Here is a 19623-nt window from a genome sequence, read left to right on the forward strand (position 1 = left end):
AAAAAGTCTTAATTTCAAACAAATTGATATAACTATTTATATATACATAATTAAACTTATACAAGAAATAATAAGATAAAATATAATTATTATATCGTTGTCGTGTCGTCGACCGATTGTCAATGAGCATGCGCAGTCATTGTAATGTAACCACGCTGCTCAATCGAAAGCAATTGTTGTTTTGATCCTTGTTTTACTGTTATAATTTATTTTTAACTGTATACAATTAGTACTTAAATACTAAATTAAAGAAATATATATGTAAATATATACAAAAATATATATATATATATCATTCTTACTTTTGTATAATCTTACGTACTTACTAGTTTTGGTTCGCAACTTGTCCCGGGCGTATATCAAGATTATAAATTTACTGGCTGACCCCGCAAACGTAGTTTTGCCATATATGTTATTAACCACAGAAAACAGTACAAAATTTTATTCTTTAACTTTTGAAAAACAAAAAACAACTGAAAATAAACAAGCTTTTATTTAAAAAAATTATGTTTGTGGAAGTGAAATGAAAGAGAAAATAATTACGGTTATTTAAAATCTTATATATAAAATTCTCGTGTCACAATGTTAGTTACAATACTCCGCAACGGCTGGACCCCTTTTTTATGATAATTTTGTTTGCATATCGGGTAGGTCTGAGAATCTGCCAACATCTTTTTACCCCTAAGTTAACCCCTTTTTTTACGTGGGGAAAATCCATCATCATCATGGATACCCTCCAGCGCGGGGGCATCAGAGGGTTATGTCAGACTCCTACTGACTAAAAACCACCACGTGTCAGCAGTCGTCCGCCTGGGTGGGGCGACGGGGGTCGCGCTAGCATTCGCCACCTCGCCTCAGCGGTAGGCCCGGACAAAGCCTCCGGGCCCCGGCATAAGCCCTAAGTTAACCCCCACCATAATATACCATATACCCCTAAGTTATAAGGGGTGGGATTAAGGGGATTAATAACATATATGTCAAAACAAAGTTTGCAGGGTCAGCTATATTGTGTTACGAGTAGTATATATGTATATTGTGTTACGAGTATGAAGTCACGCAATAGTTTAGAGCTATTAACATTTTGTTCATTTAATTGCAAAAATTTTTAATATAAAAAGCTAAATAATCTATTTTATATACGTAAGTCTTAACAATAATCGAAATAAAATAAATATTAAACATATCGTACGTTTATTTATTTCATATTTTTCAATAAAGACTATTTATACATTACCGTTGATTATAGTATAATATATTATCAACTATAAATATAAAATTCAATTATAATTTACATCAATATATTTATAATAGATCACAGTAGACGATAGGAAGAAAAACATAACAATAGCGTACTTATTACCGGCTACTATTATTATAAATGCTATAATATAACTAGAATATAATATATAATAAAACACATATACTTATTATTCTAACTCAACAACTTATATGTGTGTTATATATAATAGCTACCTACATTATATACGTTCCAAGGTCCTGATTTTCAAGATCGAAGGTACATTCTAAAGCATCAATGTTCTAAAATCAGAGGTTTTTCATTTTTCTCAAAACCCAAAATAAAAAAAAACCTATACCATTCTTAACAATGTGCGCCTTACAACTTTTGTGAGCAATAATACATACAAAATATTTTAACTTATAATATTTTAGTGCTTATCAATGACACATTAAATTCGACTGGTGTGGTTTTGTAAAACTAAATTTAAACACAAAAAAAAATCTTCAATACTACTAACATATAATCTTAAACTTCTACAGTGATCATTTTTAATCATAAAATTAGTATTTTATGATTAAAAATGAATGATAAAATAAATATTTCGTATGTTATAGCTTTAGTAATGTACAAACAAATAAGATTCATTTATTAAATTTACTAAAAATGACATCAATGTTATTTTTTTTAATTTTACAAAAAATTTCAAAATAATTCCAATTTGTAAATTAAACAATAACTGAAGCGTCTGCTACTCAATATAATAATATTCTTAGATAAATAGTATTCTTTTAAAATGGTAAGTCAACAAATAATTATAATTAAGATTACCCCACAATGTCAAAAATCGTTTTCGGTCATCAAAAGTAAATGGTTAAAAGTGTATTTCAATCAAAATATTTAAAAAGTCCTCCATCTACAATATATTAATTACAATTTTAATATTATACTGTCAAAGATACACTTAATAAATTTGTAATAAACTTAAGATACGATAAAATTCTTTAAATGTCAATTTACAGATATACATTCAGGTCTTAGAGCTGGCAACAAATAGCAATGTGTGAAGTAACCAATATTACATCTACATGGGCTCTGGGACATCCTAGTAGGTCGTTTTGTAGTAAATATATCAATCACTCTCCCTTTTGATACGCGATATTGTCAAGCCCTGTAACATACTTCATAGGTTCCACCGGTTTTTCTTCCAACTTCTTTGCCTTTCTATCCCTGTACTCGACGACCAAGTACAACGAAACACCAACGATCATACTGACTAGCAATACGTACGTCTTCGTACTAGTCCTGAAGTAGGGAGATATAATGTAAGCTATGATATAACCGACTGATTCCCAAAGTCTAAAATTTGAAAATGCCGCTTCTTCGCGACCCGGAAACAGGATACCATAGTATGCTGAAAGAAAATTATGCAGCAATTGTATAATTTGAAGATACAATTCCAAATGTGGATAGAAATGTTCCCGAGTGCCGTTGCATAACAATTAACTTATAAAACTATATTTTACTGTTAAAAGATCAAAACTAAATAGGAGGGGAGGATTGAAAGTAGGATCGGCAACGCGCTTGCGAAGCTTCTGGTGTTGCGGCGTCCATATGCTACGGTAATCGCTTACCATCAGGTAAGCCGTACGCTTTTTTGCCGACCTAGTCGCAAAAAAGCGTACGGTAAGTAAAAAAAATATATGATATCTAGTATCTTCTCCATTCTGCGTGACATTAGCGACATCATCCGTACTATTTTGGCACTACTTTACTAAATTTAAATGATTGAACAAATGAAGATATGTAGCTCTCACCATTAATTTGAACCAGCCATATAGAATCACAAAGGCCCCAGATGACAGCTATGATGTAGACCACGTATGACTGGTTCGCTTGCGGACTCCACGTCAGCAGCGACACGAACAAGCAGCTGTGTGCGACCAGCGCTACGCATATTAAAGGCAGACGACCTGTCACCTTAAGCGAAAGTAAGATATGTAATTCAGTCTATTAATATAATGATTTACACATAAATTTATTATTTTTGATTCTTACATGATACATATACAATTTACATAATTTTTTGCAGATAATAATTATTTTTACATATATTTTTTTAAATGTAATTATCATAAATTTATTTTACATCATCATACATATTTAGAATACAAAATTGTCGGAAAAATAAATAATTTCCCAGTGTAATGGTGCCAAGAATTATGGCAATTTCTTGTTGAATCGCAAATCTAATTCTCTGGGCAATAAATGCATCAGCCTTCTTGTCTCCAATGGAGGCGTGCGGTCAATTCTTTTAGAATGCTTTTCTGATTTAAAACTCGTCGTTTTCACTCAGTTTTCTAAAATAAAAACACTTTTGAAGCGATTTATGATTATGTTTAACGAAAAAAAAAATGTAGCTATACCAGCTGTTCCTATAACACAAGCATTAAGTTGCTTACTTTAGAAACAGACGACCGTGTGCTATGTTGTCAATATTTATTTATTAATTCATGTGAGTTTTAACCAATCTGTACAAATATTTAAAAAATGTACAGTTTGTAAGATCGTTTGTGAGCTCATGTTTGAAACTAATTAACCAATTTCAAAAAAAAATAATAGTAAAAATGTTACAAATATTTAGAAATCTAAAAAATTAATTATAAAACAAGTGTGACGCATTGTCGGCTTGAATTGTCTTAAGTAGAACTACAAAGTTATCTCAAGTAGATCTACAAAGTCCGTGAAACAGTATTTCCATCTCTTGTAGATATTCCGTGATATGACATTTTGGGCCTAAAATGTATTAAAAGATGGAAAGGGATTTAGACCATTACCTATTATTAAACTTAGCACAAATAAACCACTTACGATTATAATCAGGAAACTTAGACTTAAATAGTACATAATTATGATCTTTATTAACGTAGGCTAAATAGCCGATAAGCAAACTATAGTAGTTGATAAATCGAATCGGAGTCTAATACAAAAAAAAAGTTTGACACCCAACAAAGTGAGTAAGTGATTTTGGTCACTAAGTGATGTTGGTCTGTTAGTACATTATATATTTATTTTCTAAAAAGTATATATTGTATAAAAGGCGAGTTATTTTAAAAACGTGGGGTAAATGTACTTACTTTCGATAAATATCCAGTTACGACGCACCCAATGGCATCTGAGAGTCCATACGTCATCATGACAAAACCCACTGTTCCAGTACCTATCGAGCAAGATACAAACGCCTGCAAGAAATTACATACATTTTTTATTATTATCCAGTTAGATGAACATTTTTGAAGTTAGATGAAATCACTCCCATCGTTATAACAGGAAGTCTTAAAAGCGTTAACCTTTCTCGATGAACCGGATTTCTAATGGAAAGTAATTGTTTTAATTCTGATCTACAGCTGAATTAAATAAATATTTTTCATATTATTAACATTATTATCATTTATTTAATTAAATAAATATTTTATAGTTACAGACAGAAGTTACCGGTCAGTTTTTATATTCTCAACTGTATGATATATATGAAAATATGAGTCCTAGAGTTTCTAAAAATCAACGATGAAATTAAAAAGAGTTAAGTTAGTAACAATACACAAAAAGATAAGTGAATTACGACTAAAAATTGAGTTTCATGTACATTTTATAATTTTTCATTATTATCATGATATTTTCTTCAGGAATTACATATTTATTATTATTATTAATAAAATAACAATAAACAACTTCAATAATCATTTGCATTCTGACCTTGGTTATTTAATGAACTATATAATTAAAATCATAGAACCGTTATACCGAATCAATATTCATAATTTTTGTTTGTCATAGTGTTTACTCGCAAACGAAAAAAACCGTCCTTAATTACATAGATAAGTAACACAACGTAAGAAGACGAAAAAACGATGAAGTAAATGCGCGTTATCAAAAGTTTACTAAATTTTTTTTATCAAATCTCGATCACAAGCACAACAAAAATAAGCAACAGCTTTCGTTTAAAACAAAAACCATCAAAATCGTCACAGTGAAAATTTATGCGGTATAAACATTGATATATAAAGGAGGTTTTTTATATATCAATGGGTATAAAACAACGTAAGGTAGACGAAAAAAATAATCAAGTGAATACGCATTATTAGATATAACTCGAAAAGTGCTTGTTAGATTGCAATTGAATTTAAATGGGTGATCCCATTTAAATTTAACGACACGCAATACCTTTCGTTGAAAAATCATAAAAATAGTTCCACGAAGTCGAAAATTCTGAGGTAACATACCTATTAGCAAAAATGAGGCATCAACGTTGCAGTTATATTGCTATGCAATAAATATTAGGTAACGCAAACATTTTTAGTAACCTTCTATAACAACTTAGATGAATGAATTAGCCTGCCAACTTGCAATGCCCTCTTTTTCAACAGTTTATGACATATTTTTTTTACATTTGTATGAATCCTTAACGCTTTAATTAAGAAAACAAAACGAAAAGTAGCATTTAACCACAGACAACGTACACCGTATGTATTAAATTAACAAAATGTTTAGCTTATGGTAAGTAACATGTAACTGTATCACATGGTTAAGTAAAGAAATTTTCTATAGTAAATGAAGAGTTACATTGTTTGGGCTGTAATATGTTACAATTGCCATTCAAAAGCTTTGCAACATAATAAGTAATTCGTATTTTTATGGAACCATATCTGGAAGTAAGATTAAATAAGTCTGACCGCAGTAAAATCAGCGCCGAAGAACGCTTGCTGAATGCCGACGAAGACGTTGAGGATGACCAACATGAGCTGGTCGGGCTCCACGAGCAGCTTGAGCGTCACCACCAGCAGCGCGAACCCCGTCAGCCCCGAGCCGGACTCGCTGCGGCTTGTCTTATATCTACGTTGTGTAGTGACAGGGTATATACAATGAGAAAAAATCTACAGTCAGTTTGACAATTTGAATTTTGACAACTGACTGTGGTAGTGTTTGTCTAATTCAAGTGCAGAGAGTTGTGAGTTGTGCAGAGAAATGTTTGTATGGGACATATAGATGTTTGTGGTGATCTGGCCGTTTGTGTTTGATGTGCGTTTAGCTGTGTGGTTACGGCAGTAAAGAATATAGCTACCCTCTCTCTTCTCGTGGGTGTCGTAAGAGGCGAGGGATAACACAGTTCCGCTACCACTTGGAACTTAAAAAGCCGACCGAGGGCGGGATAAACATCCGATAATAATACTAATAATAATAACTCTTTATTGTATACGAAGAATAAGCAAAATTAAAAATAAAAATTGGAGATAAGTACATCCAACTGCTGGCTTTGAAATACACAGTTCGAAGACGGGCAGCAGCGTCTTCGGTGTGACAAAGGCAGCCCTGCGGTCACCAATCCGCTTGCCCAGCGTGGTGACAAAAATATGGGCAAAACAAATGATTTACCGCCATTTTTGGCGCGAACTTGTGGAGGCGTATGTCCAGTAGTGGACTGCGATACGCTGAAGTAAGTGAGTGATGTACGTTTTTCAAAACAGGTAGCTAGGTGTTTTTGCTTTATTTTAATTTTTATTTCACTATACAAGACTGTCTACTTTATAAGTAATTAAAATAAACTTCAAGAAATTTAAATGTATACAAGAGTAAATTATACTAAATATACCTGTTCATGGAATCGACTCCAACAGCTACAATGAGAGCTGCACCAGCCATACACGCTAAATAAATACCTGAAAATAAAATTATATTTACTAAGGAATAGACAACCCTTCTAAAAAATAATGAAGAATATATTTTCAATTTATAGAACACCATCTAAAGCACGAGTATAATTCTTCATAATATGCTAATAATAACCAATAAATTCTTCGAACATTTTTACGAATTTCATTACCTTTTGCTACGTATATTTATGCATTTTGAATAAATAAGTTTTTATTCCAATCTAGACGAAAGTTGTTGTTTTTACTCGGTTTGAAATTTGTGGCTAGTAGTAGTTAACGACTTTTTCTTTAATGTAGCATTATAATGGAGAAAGAATTCAAAGGTTTTTTTAAATGTAGATAAGAAATACTCTTAGAAGAAGACTCTTTATAATGTTACTAAATAATTAATTGTAAATTCACTAACACTTTGAAGCAAAAATCAATATTATCAATAATAACTATATATATAATTATATAATAACTATATATATAATAAATGTAACTATAATATAATAAGAAATACTTTTAGAAGAAGACTCTTTATAATGTTACTAAATAATAATCAATACTATCAATAATAACACTCTTAACGGTACTACCAACGATCATCTGAATCTTCTCAGGCGGTTGGTGCTGCAAAGCCTCGCCAGCGTCGGTACTCGGCAGAAAATTTCTTCCACACAGCTTAGGAATCATACTCGCATTAACTGCTGTCACTGCTGCTAAATTATCGCCTGATGATATCACTGAAATATATGACAACAAATTAATCTTATGTCCACAGCTTAAGATTAAGAAGAAGCTAGAATCAACACATAGGTATTATACTTTTATTCAAAGCTGGAGATGGATTAATGGACAGAACTTATTTTGAAAAGCTAAAAGTTATGACGTCAAATTATGACTTTATTAAAGCTGAATGGATCAAAGTGCAGAATGCGTGAATCCGTATCAGAGGTCAGGTTTAAGTCGATTTTTAATCTTCTAATAATTAATCTCAAACAAAACATTCTTAGAAAATCTACATATTTCAAAATAAATTTTAAAATACCTTTATACTATTTTACATATAGCTAACAGATGGATCTGTGGGATAAATAAAGGCGTGAACATTCTTGGTAAACAGAACTTAAACTGTTAAAAGACAGAATTAATTTATGTAAAGGAAATTAGATAACGTTTATATTGAAACCCATTCCGTTAAGCGGCTGTTACGATAGCCTATAGACATCTGCAACACCAGAAGACACCAGAAGCATTGCGAGCGCGTTGCCGACCCTACCCGTGACCTTTCCAGGAGCTCTGGTCATCTAAATTACCACAGGAACACAACTTAAGAGCAGTGTTATTTAAATGTGACCTTCTGTATCATTAAAACTTCATACGTTACAATTTCTGCTTCATCATAGTATTAACGAATGCATATTATTTATTAAGATAATGCCAACGTCTTGGCGCAGCGGTCATAAGCCCTGAATGACGCATTTTCGAACCCCGCTCATAGCAAACGATTGTGTTTGTGTGTTGTGTGTTTCCAGATCCTCGATACAGGAGAAAATCCTTGTAGGGTATTTTAAGAGTGGGATGTTCATTTATTTATTATTTATTTAAGTGTAACTTTTTTCATGCAACATGCAATAAAACTCTGAAACAATCCGATGAAAATCTGAACTTGCTTTTGTAAAGATTTCAAATCAATGACATTTAGACCAATTTCCACTAAGCTAAAAAGTCGACAAAAACGTATGTTATGTCTATGATTAATTGTTTGTTTGTTATAATTTTTCCTTTCTACTAATATATTTTGTCATCATTTCATAGCAGATATCTACCATTGAAAAAATATTCCAAATTATTACATATCAATGTGTATTTATTGTATAAAAATAAGTAGGTTAATAACTATTTCAATTCATCCACGTTTTCTAGTGTAATCGATTTTAGATGACTAGTCAAGTAAAATGGCTTATTTGTTCGTTGTAAAAAAATCCTGATCTTAAATTTTGCTGCGCCAGGCCTTAGCTTATTATATCGATTATTTTTATTTTTTTTGTTACATTTTAAAATTGTTAAAAAGTAACACATTATTGACGGTAAAATAACCAAACTATTTTTCTGCGAAATAAAGAATATTACTATAATTGATATCATTGTGATTATTTGCAAACAAAAAAACCGACTTCAATTACATCGAAAAGTTATACAACGTAGGTACAAAAAGTGATCATCAGATCGTGATCAAATTTAAATGGGACTACAGAACAAACATCAGCTTTCGATTAAAACAAGAACTACTAAAATCGGTACAGACAGCGATAATTTATGCGGTATAATAACAACGTAGGTCGACGAAAAAATAGTTAAGTAAAAACGCATTATTAGATATAACTCGAAAAGTACTTGTTAGATCTTGAATAAATTTAAATGTGACCATATAACACGCACCACCTTTTGATTAAAAAAAAAGTCATTGAAATCGATCCGCCCAGTCAAGAGTTCTGAGGTTCATTAAAAAACCGTACAGCTATTTGTGATGATTTGGCCGTGCGTGCTTGTGTGTTGTGTGTTATCGGAGCCCCGACACAGGATTTACAATCGATTGAGTTCGATATCAGAGAAACCCGCAGTGGAGCAGAATGGTGGATTAAGCTCCAATCCTACATGAAGTAAGAAGCCCAGCAGGCTAAATCGTGATCAAATCATGAATTCTATAAAATATAATTTAGTAATTTTGCTATTATTCCAATGAATAATCAAAAAATATTCGAAATTATAATGTAAAAATAATTATATACCTAGAGATGATATAAGATTTCCCCAAACTTGATTCATTTGAAAAATCATGAAGAATAAGCCGAGGAAACGCACCAACAACGCTTCAGGTGATATATTTGATATCTTGCTATGCGCCTCTGATACCTGGAATCAGAGAATTAAGTTAAAGATAACATATATTATTAACATATAATAATTTTAATGGTCAGCCTGTAACGTCTCACTGCTGGACATAGACCTCTTTTTCCATGTAGTAGAAGGATCGGAGCTTAATCAATATAATAATAATATACGTATAAATAAAATATATAATACTATAGAAGTATTATATATATATATATATATATATATATATATATATATATATATATATAGTATAGCGACCGCTCTGGTGTGGTGGTGCAGTAGTCGCCTAAAACTCCGACGGTTTGCGGGTTCGATTCCCGCTCAGGATGGATATTTGTATTTGTACAAATATTTCTTTCCGGTTTTGATCTCTGTCCTTACGGGTCTCCACACCGTGCCTATGACAACATATTAAGTCGTCGGTCAAAGTTGTTATCATAATTACTTGATAGTGATTGTTACTCATAGTAGGGAACATATCCGCCAACCCGCAGTTGAGCAGCGTGGTGGATTAAGCTCCAATCCTTCTCCTACACGGGAAAAGAGGCCTATGCTCAGCAATGGAATGTTATAGGCTGAATCGTGATATACTAAAGATAAAAATAAACTTATTGTCTATGCCTAACAGTAGACCGTGATAGACGGAAGCGAGCGAGCAAGCGATCTTTTATTAACAAAACAATTATTTATTGTTAAGTTTTATGTTTCTCAAGTACATCGCTCATTAAATTTTGAATTCCTCGTCTTTAAAATTTCGATGATTCATCGTAGCGTAGGTTGAATAATACAAATGCATACATCTAATCATAGATTATAATCAGATAAAAAACAGTTTCCTAATGTTTTTGCGTGATGCTCAAACTTAACATGTAGATAAACTTTATTGTGTGAACGCTCTAACCTTAACATCGATTGGTTAGATTTAAAAAAAAACTACATGATTCGCGGAACATTAAAAAACTACATTGTTATTTTGAAAGCCTGTTTACTTGGATTTTTTTATGACTAAGACATTATAGACTACTCAACGCTGGGCTGTTCATATTGCTGACATCCCTAGTTTTCACACAAATCTTGGACTTTAAAGGTGTCAGAAACCACCAAATATCAGGTCAAACTGATAAATCTTTTCTTATGTATAATAATCTCGAGCTACGATGTTTATCCGGGCTAATCTCGGTAACCACTGGACCGATTTTCATGAAATTTTGCACAGATATATAACTATGTCCAACTTCAAATATAGGCTTTATTTTATTTCGATTAACAACCGTCAGTGAAACTGCGAGGCATAGCGTATATATATATACTTAGTATGTTTCAAATTCGAACGCCTCTTTCGCCAATAACCTGTATCGACAGCTTCGCAGTAAAGAACAACGCTCAATTTGTATTTTTTTGGATTGAATAAGTAAAATTTTACCACTCAAAATGGTAAAAAGTTCGATTTATGTAAAAGCGTAACAATACACTGACAACTGTTTGAAGTTATAGCATTTTGTAGTAAAACTATTTTGTAATTTTACATAGATTAGTTAGCTAGTTCATATCTATACTAATATTATAAAGAGGTAAAGTTTCTAACTTTGCATGTTTGTAAGAGCTAACCTTCGGAAATATCGAAGTCCATGTTCTGGTTCAATACTGAAGTTTCATGATCCGATCATGAAAATTCTTTCACTAACAGAAAGTTACACTATTCAGAAATGATATAAGCTATATTTTATTGTTATTGAAAAAAACAGGGGAAAATAATGGTATATGTAAATCAAGTCGGAAAAATAGGCGAGCGAGATGAAAACCTTACTATTGCATCACTAATATAATTAACGCCCAACGAAGTGGGCACGAATCGGCTAGTCTTCTTATACTCGTATAAATAAAAATTAATGTTGCTAAGCGCATAAATCGAGAATGGCTCGACCTATTTGACTAATTACTTTTTGCATGTTCCTTAATTAAGACCCATGGAAGGTTTTAATACTAAAAAAATAAAAAAAATAAAAAAATATATTTTTACTGTTAACTTTTGACAGAACGAAGTCTGTCCGGGCAGCTAGTTAAGGATAAAGTCATCTCACCACAGAAAGATACGTGCACTTGGCGCACCACAGCGGTCCCCCGCCTAGGCCCACGATAAGTCCAGCCGGTATCATCGTGTAGAAACGTGGATAGAGCTGGGCCGCGATGTACGGCATGTATGTGATGAAGGACAGAGACATCGCCCATTTCGTGCCGAGCCATCTGAAAAGTATAATTTCTTATTCACGTATATGATTTAGCAATAATATCAACACAAAAACTTAACGAAACACTAAAAGGCTTTTTGCAGTATTTCGTTGCAAAGAAATGTTTACTAAAATTCGGTTTAATTGGCTGTTAGCGAATATAGAAGTATATTGTGGCAGGGAAATTTTAGCCAACCCGTTTGTAATTTACTTTTTAATATATTAAAGTAAATATAATACATTTTTATCCTTTAAACAATAGGTGAAGGTCGTTTCTAGTTTTAATCTCTTTCGCAACGATCTATAGAACGCATTCGCCTACACTAATTACACTAGAATTTTATCAGCCGCTAAAAAATGTTATTTGATAACACTACGCTTAACTATCTTACTTAATAGTAATTAGACATTATAAAATAAAAATATTTTTTTATTAAGATCAATAAGAATTAATATCAAATTGTTAAATGAAGAAAATACATTAATACTCGTATGATAATTAGGTAATTATAGAGCTATTTCAACTTTATTGACAATTGCGAAATTTACCTTCGTATTCTAACGATATTGTAGCCATTTTTTCAGTGCCTAAAAATAGGCATAAAATGACATTCTCTAAAATTTAATCCTAGCTAGATGAATTTATCGCTCCCGAAACCAGAAAAAAGTATCTTATGTTACTTCTAATACCCTCAAAAATATGTGTACCAAGTCTCATGATGATCGGTTAGGTAGTTTTCGCGTGAAAGCGTAACAAACAAACTTACGTTCACATTTATAATATTAACTAGCGACCCGCCCCGGCTTCGCACGGGTGCAATGCTGATACTAAATATACTACAGAATGTCTTTATTTATAGTGTGAAGATAACTTATAGTATGGTTATTAACATAATAACAACAACATTCAAATATGCGTCGTTAGATTACACGTTGTTACAGAATGCGTTGAAGAAATAAAGGTTCACTGCTCGTTCCCCGTAGGTGATAGAGTGATAATATTCTATATGTTGACCCGACTTCTTAATATTATTTGTGCCAAATTTGAAGTAATTCCATGCGGTACTTTTTAAGTTTATCCCGGACATACATACAGACAAACAGACAAAAATTCTAAAAACCATATTTTTGGCTTCGGTATCGATTGTAAATCACACCCCAAGTATTCTTTTAAAAAAATATTCAATGTACAGTTTTGACTTTCCTACCATTTTATTATATGTATAGATTAGACGCGATAGTAACAAAATATTAAAAAAAGTTAGATTAATTTGTTAGTCTCATGTTCCTTCTAAAGTTAATTTTTTTTTAGTTTAATATATTTTTTTCATTCATTAATTTTAATATTAGAGGTATATTTTATTTTCTAAGGGGCACAAAACTTTTAATGATTAAAAAGGAAAATTTAAATGAGATATTCAATTAACCTTAATTGCTGGTTCTCACAATACATTTTATAATAAATAAATAACCGCTTCACACTCAACTACGTCCAATAGGATTTTCTCCTGTGTCGGGGTCCGGAAACACACAATATCCAATGCACAAACGCACACAACGACAAACGTCAATCTCTATGGCCAATACAAATATCTGTTGTAAGCGAGGATCGAACCCGCGACCGTCAACGCAACAGCTAGTGCTGCGACCGCTGCGCCAGTATTGTAATAATGTTTTTTTTCTGTTTAAAATAAATATTATTAATATTCTCACACGTTTTTTCAAATAATGCAATTTACTTAAATGCATTAAAAGGAAGCAAAAATACGAAGTTGTTTTGTAAAGCATTAATGATAATTATGCAGATTAAATAACTTAATAAATTTATTTTAAATACAATTATATCATTAAAATGCAATTATTGTTATAAAAGTAAAATTTAATTTAATTGGAATATTAATTTCTCGAATTCGCCAATCGACAATTAAAATGGCACATATCCCTAAAATCAATAATCACTTTGATTACATTTCATTAGAAAATTAGATATTATTATGACTAAAAATGTAAACCAAAACATCAAAATATGATTTAGGTTGTATTTCAAGAAATAATTGTGTTTGCTCGCAAACGAAAAAACCGACTTAATTAAAAAAACAAGTACAACAATACAACTGCGCGTTATCAAATATTACCCAAAATTTAGTCACCAGATTCCGATCAAACTTAAATGGGACTATGAAACAAACACCAGCTTTCGATTAAAACAGGAAACATCAAAATCATTACAATCAGTATACGCAGTGTAAAGTTATACGGTATAGTATAATAAGTTCGACAAAAAAAATAGTCAAGTAAATACGCATTACTAGATATAGCACGAAAAGTACTTGAAAGATCTCAATTAAATTAGGACCACAACAAAACACCTTTCGATTAAAAAAATCTTTGAAATCGGTATCATATATACTTACATTAAAAAAATACTACCAAATTAAGAAATTCCTCCTTTTTTGAAAGTCGGTTAAAAATTAATGACAAATGGTTCTTACTTGATGACAACCACAGGCAAAAATATATTGGAGAATATAAGACCCGCGTACACCGCCGCCAACGATGCGGTGCCGAGGCCTTCTTCCGCATTGATGGAACTTTGAAGGTTCGCAGCACCCTAAACAAAAATTATTTTATATTAGACACACTTCACAGTTGCCCGTGACCGAAAAATCGGAAGTCTCAAAATTACATTCGCATTAAGTTTCATATAAGTAGAAGATGTTATCATTAAATTTCGTAGCATATATTAATTGATTTAGTTTCTACATTTGCAACAAACCTATTAATACCAAAAAACCGTAACAAAATACTACTTCTTCTTCTTTGGCTTTAGCACCCTTGCGGAATTGCCAGTACATAACAGAGTAGATGCTTCAATGTTCGGTGAGTGTCTGTTGTTCAGTTAAAACACAAAAGACTATTTTCGTACCACTTGCTCAAAAAAGTGACATTCTATGCCACAAAAAGCGAACATAACAATGGTCATTTTTAATCTGTTAAAAACAGGGAAAGAAAATTGTACTGAATTTCATTCATCCTGTGAATGAGAATGTGATTTAAATTTGGAATACTTACCGAAATTTATACTGAACTAAATCTGTGTTTACACCATTGAGTTTGTATATAAAGCATTATACATCTTTTTAAAAAAAGAATACGCATTTATTATGCAGTTATGAATAAATAAAATTACGAAGACCGACGAGGCCGTATGAGCTTGATGCCTTTGATTTTCCGACAAAAAAATATTATTCTAGGAATTTGCCGCGTTTTTGTTTTCTTCAAATACATAAACGTTAAGTTTATTTTAATTTATTTTTATAATCTACAATGAAACGTAAGTTCCTCAGACGCAAGAACAGAAAAATACTCAAATCAACTCACCAACAATAAATGTACCAAACAAAAATGTAACTCTCTCTATCAATAATTGGACCAATGTTTCGAATGTTAACTTTTACTTTTAATTGTCATTATTTTTAATAAATGCTTATCTCATTTTATTATTGTGTTAATTTTTTCGCAAATGGTACGAAAAGTAGAGTATTTTCCTCGGTGATAAAGCTGCCTTAGTCTTGGGTTAACTTAAATCCCTCGCTACGCTCGGGAGTAAACCTCGAGTCCTTCGTTACGCTCGCGATTTAAATCATCACCCGCGACAGGAGACACTGCTTTATCCCCTTGGTTAATAATCTACCATTTATAGTAGTAATTGAAAACCTGTATACATAATTCTTACAAGGGCATCCCGCAAGCAGAATCCAGTATAAATAAGATTTTATTGCTTTACATCCTAAGTGACTCTACATCTTGTACATTTATACATACATATATACATATTATCATAATTCAATCATTTGATTAGTAGATAATCTCTAATTTCGAATAATTTCTAATGCTAAGCCGCACTCAATGACGTTTTATTAAAATTATTAAACGTTGGGGATGTTCCACTGAGATTAATCGTGTTTTTATTGCTTCAGATTAGAAGTATTTAGGTATTTGCGATACATAATAAACATGTTATGTATTTATTTTATTAATTTCAATTTAAATTATTTAGAAGCATATGACGAACATATTCTCTGGCCAACAAAAAATTATTTCCGACGAAGAGAAAGAGCTAAGTTAGACCAGGATGTCATGTGTACAGAAGACATAACACACCAATGATTGAAAATTCAAAATTAGCTCCAATGAAGTTTGAGTACTAAAATATATCTTTGATAAACATTACAAATTCCGCGATAAAGACAAACGTCCTGCATGTTTTCTGACATACCTATTCGTAAATGTTGACATCTAACGTTTTAACCTACCATACGGGAAAAATAGACCGCAAGATATACTATCCACCCTTTCTATTTCTTAAAATAAAAACCTTTTATCACGCAGAGAACATTTCAGAAAAAATACCGAAAATTTTTATACAGGAAAACGGGATCTGATGTAGATTACAAGCCGCGATCTTTGAAGCATACATATGTACACATATACGTGCGTATAAACTTGATATACACTTCTTTGATTCCATATTGAAACTATTTAAAGTTAACTTTAAATTTAATACAAGACATTACATTCAACTTACACTATATGCTGTGAAGTGCACCATAAATGCTATGCTAATCACGACGACATTTTTGAGAATTCTCCATGTCTCCCTCGGCATATACTCGACGTCTTGATTCTTCGACATTATCACTTCACATACAAACTGACACTTATTTACACCACTATTGAATCATAAAATTACAACTAATTTTCCTTTTTCGATAAAATTGTGGTAATTTATAAGATATTCTTATTTCATTTCAATAAATTTCCTTTAAACAAACGTGAATTTTTTATTACAACAATTATTTTGGTCGTCGTTAAGTAATAAGTAACCAAATTAATTAGTACCAATACCGAAGAAGCATTATTGATAAATGAGGTCTTACATCACTGGTGGAGTCATTATATTTTCATCGTCAAGCAGACAAGTATATTAAAAAATATATAAATACACTACATATAAAATCTACTCGTATTCTTTTTCATAGTAATAAACAACAATACCGAGAGGCGGGTCTTTGTAGTTACTTTGTAATATCATCATTACATAGTATAAAAACAAAGTCGCTTTGCGCTATCTGTATGCTTAGATCATTAAAACTACGCTACGGATTTTGATGCGGCTGTGGAGTTCTTTAGAATAGAGTGATTTCAGAGGAAGGTTTGTATGTATAATACATGCATAATATAATAGAGGAACACTGATAGTTTAAGAGGTTTCTAATGTGATGTCGTACATTTTGTACATTTTTACACACTTTTTGCTCATATATTATATTTATTTTATATTTATTTTATTTTATATTTATTTTATATTTTATATTTAGTATCAGCATTGCACCCGTGCAAAGCCGGGTCGCTAGTAAAATAACAATTTTATGTGCATACTAGCTGTGTCCGCGACTGCGTCCGCGTGGAATTCAACAAAAGTTATATTTTAGTTCGCAGAGCTATAAAATAAATAAATTTCTAAAATATAATTGTGTTTGCATGCAAACGAAGAAAAACCGACTTCAATTACATCGACAAGTAATACAACGTAGGTAGACGAAAAAATAGTCCAGTAAATACGCATTATCAAAGATTACTCAAAAAGTTTTAATCAGATCTCGATGAAATTTAAATGTGAACATGATAAACATCTGCATTCGATTAAATCAAAAATTATCAAAATCGGTACACCCAGTAGTAAGTTATGCGGATTTTCGAGAGTTTCCCTTGATTGCTCTGGGATCCCATCATCAGATCCTCCTCCTGATTTCCTTATCTTGGTAGCAAACTAGGAATATCTCCTTTCAAACAAAAAAGAATTATCAAAATCAGTTCATTAACGACGAATTATACCCGAACATACATTAAATATATATATATACGGTCGAATTGAGTAACCTCCTACTTTTTTTGAAGTCGGTTAAAAAGTAGCCTAAGTTAGTCCTTATTATATATCAGGTATCTGCCGCCGAAAGTCCCGTGAAAAACAATCCATCCATTTCAGAGATTAGCCGGAACAAACAGACAGACAGACAGACAAAAATTATAAAAAATATTATTTTGGTATATGTACGGTGTATACATCCATACGCATTGAGTAAAAAGCGGTTATTTTATTATTACAAACACACTCCAATTTTATTTATTTGTATAGATAAGCCGCAGATTAACGAGTGATAACACTTGCGAAGGATTAACGATATAAGTTTTCTAAAGTAGGTTAAACTGTTGAGTAGGCTCAACTGAACTTCTATACATTAATGGTTTTTATTTTTAATACATAAAATATTATTTTTAAAAAATAAGTAATTAAAGAGAAAAATAAATTAATAATCTCTCTGATTCTTCTCTCTGATTCTTCTCTCTGATTGTCTTACATTAATGCAGCCACTATTGATCTCATCCTATAAACTCCTTATAACATTGTTTATTTCAAACAAAAAATCATAAGGCCATTTTAGCCGTATAATATGATATATTAAGATTAAGAAGACATTGAAAAGGTATGCTTATAAAAAAATTAACCACGTAACGGTTATCGATTTGCCGTGATCTCATAATTGCAGGAGGTACCTACACCTTCACTGAACAGAATCGTGAGAAGATTTAGACAATGATGGTTTTCAAATAACAAAACCCAATCCGAATTATTGTACTACGTTATTAACTTTAGTATCTTATATGTCTAAACAGAAAATCTATACCGGATATTGATATTTTGAGTTTGCTAATATCGTTCGCATTCAGCCTGTAACCTACCAGTGCTGGGCATAAGCCTCTTTCTCTGTGTAAGAGAAAGATTGAAGCTGTCACCAACGCCAACACGCCAAGACGCCAACACGCCAACACGCCAACACGCCAACACGCCAACACGCCAACACGCCAACACGCCAACACACCAACACGCCAACACGCCAACACACCAATACGCCAACACACCAATACGCCAACACGCCAACACGCCAACACGCCAACACGCCAATATGCCAACACACCAACACGCCAACACGCCACCACGCCAACACGCCAACACGCCAACACGCCAACACGCCAACACGCCAACACGCCAACACGCCAACACGCCAACACGCCAATACGCCAACACGCCAACACGCCAACACGCCAACACAAATTTCTACGAGAATAAATAAGGTACTACTGAGTGTGAGAAGGCACACGCCAGTCACACGCTCACGCGCCAACGTGCCACCACGCAGTTTTTGAAATTTATTTGTTCAAATATAGTTTTTTATTTGCAAAAACATTAAAGTCAAGTCTATGTAAACAATATAATTATATCTATTAACAAAATAATAAAGCGGTCTCAGTAACCGCGAAACGGCCAAGCCACATATTTTGACTAAGGTGTCGAGTTCGTGAAGTTAGGGCTTGTAAAGTTAGGGCGTGTAGAGTTAGAAGCTTGGCTCTACATGAGATCTGATAACTTTTTGATAGTGCGAGCCATATGATCTCGTCTTGGCAACATTTTACATGAAAATGTTTTTGGTGGTATTCTTCT

The 19623-nt window shown here is 32.3% G+C and overlaps 1 protein-coding gene across 1 annotated transcript; it reads right to left on the reverse strand.

Moving 5' to 3' along the window:
• Positions 1 to 2226: 2226 nt before the first annotated feature.
• Positions 2227 to 16755, reverse strand: LOC123656510 (UNC93-like protein). Its single transcript, XM_045592179.1, has 10 exons — positions 16648 to 16755; positions 14552 to 14670; positions 11913 to 12075; positions 9726 to 9849; positions 7530 to 7676; positions 6888 to 6954; positions 5971 to 6130; positions 4375 to 4479; positions 3055 to 3217; positions 2227 to 2651 (listed from the first exon to the last, which is right to left on the reverse strand). The coding sequence occupies exons 1-10, from the start codon at positions 16753 to 16755 to the stop codon at positions 2374 to 2376; spliced, it is 1434 nt and encodes a 477-aa protein (XP_045448135.1). The 3' UTR covers positions 2227 to 2373.
• Between the last annotated feature and the right edge of the window lie 2868 nt (positions 16756 to 19623).

This window comes from Melitaea cinxia, chromosome 9 (assembly GCF_905220565.1).
Source record: "Melitaea cinxia chromosome 9, ilMelCinx1.1, whole genome shotgun sequence".
In the NCBI taxonomy this organism is placed as follows: Eukaryota; Metazoa; Arthropoda; class Insecta; order Lepidoptera; family Nymphalidae; genus Melitaea; species Melitaea cinxia.

Coding starts and splice junctions, on each gene's coding strand:
- LOC123656510 (XM_045592179.1), bottom strand. CDS start 16,755: ATGTCGAAGAATCAAGACGTCGAGTATATGCCGAGGGAGACATGGAGA. Junction 9,850..11,912: donor AGTGCACGTATCTTTCTGTG/GTGAGATGACTT, acceptor CTCTGATTCCAG/GTATCAGAGGCGCATAGCAA. Junction 2,652..3,054: donor ATGGCTGGTTCAAATTAATG/GTGAGAGCTACA, acceptor ATTTTCTTTCAG/CATACTATGGTATCCTGTTT.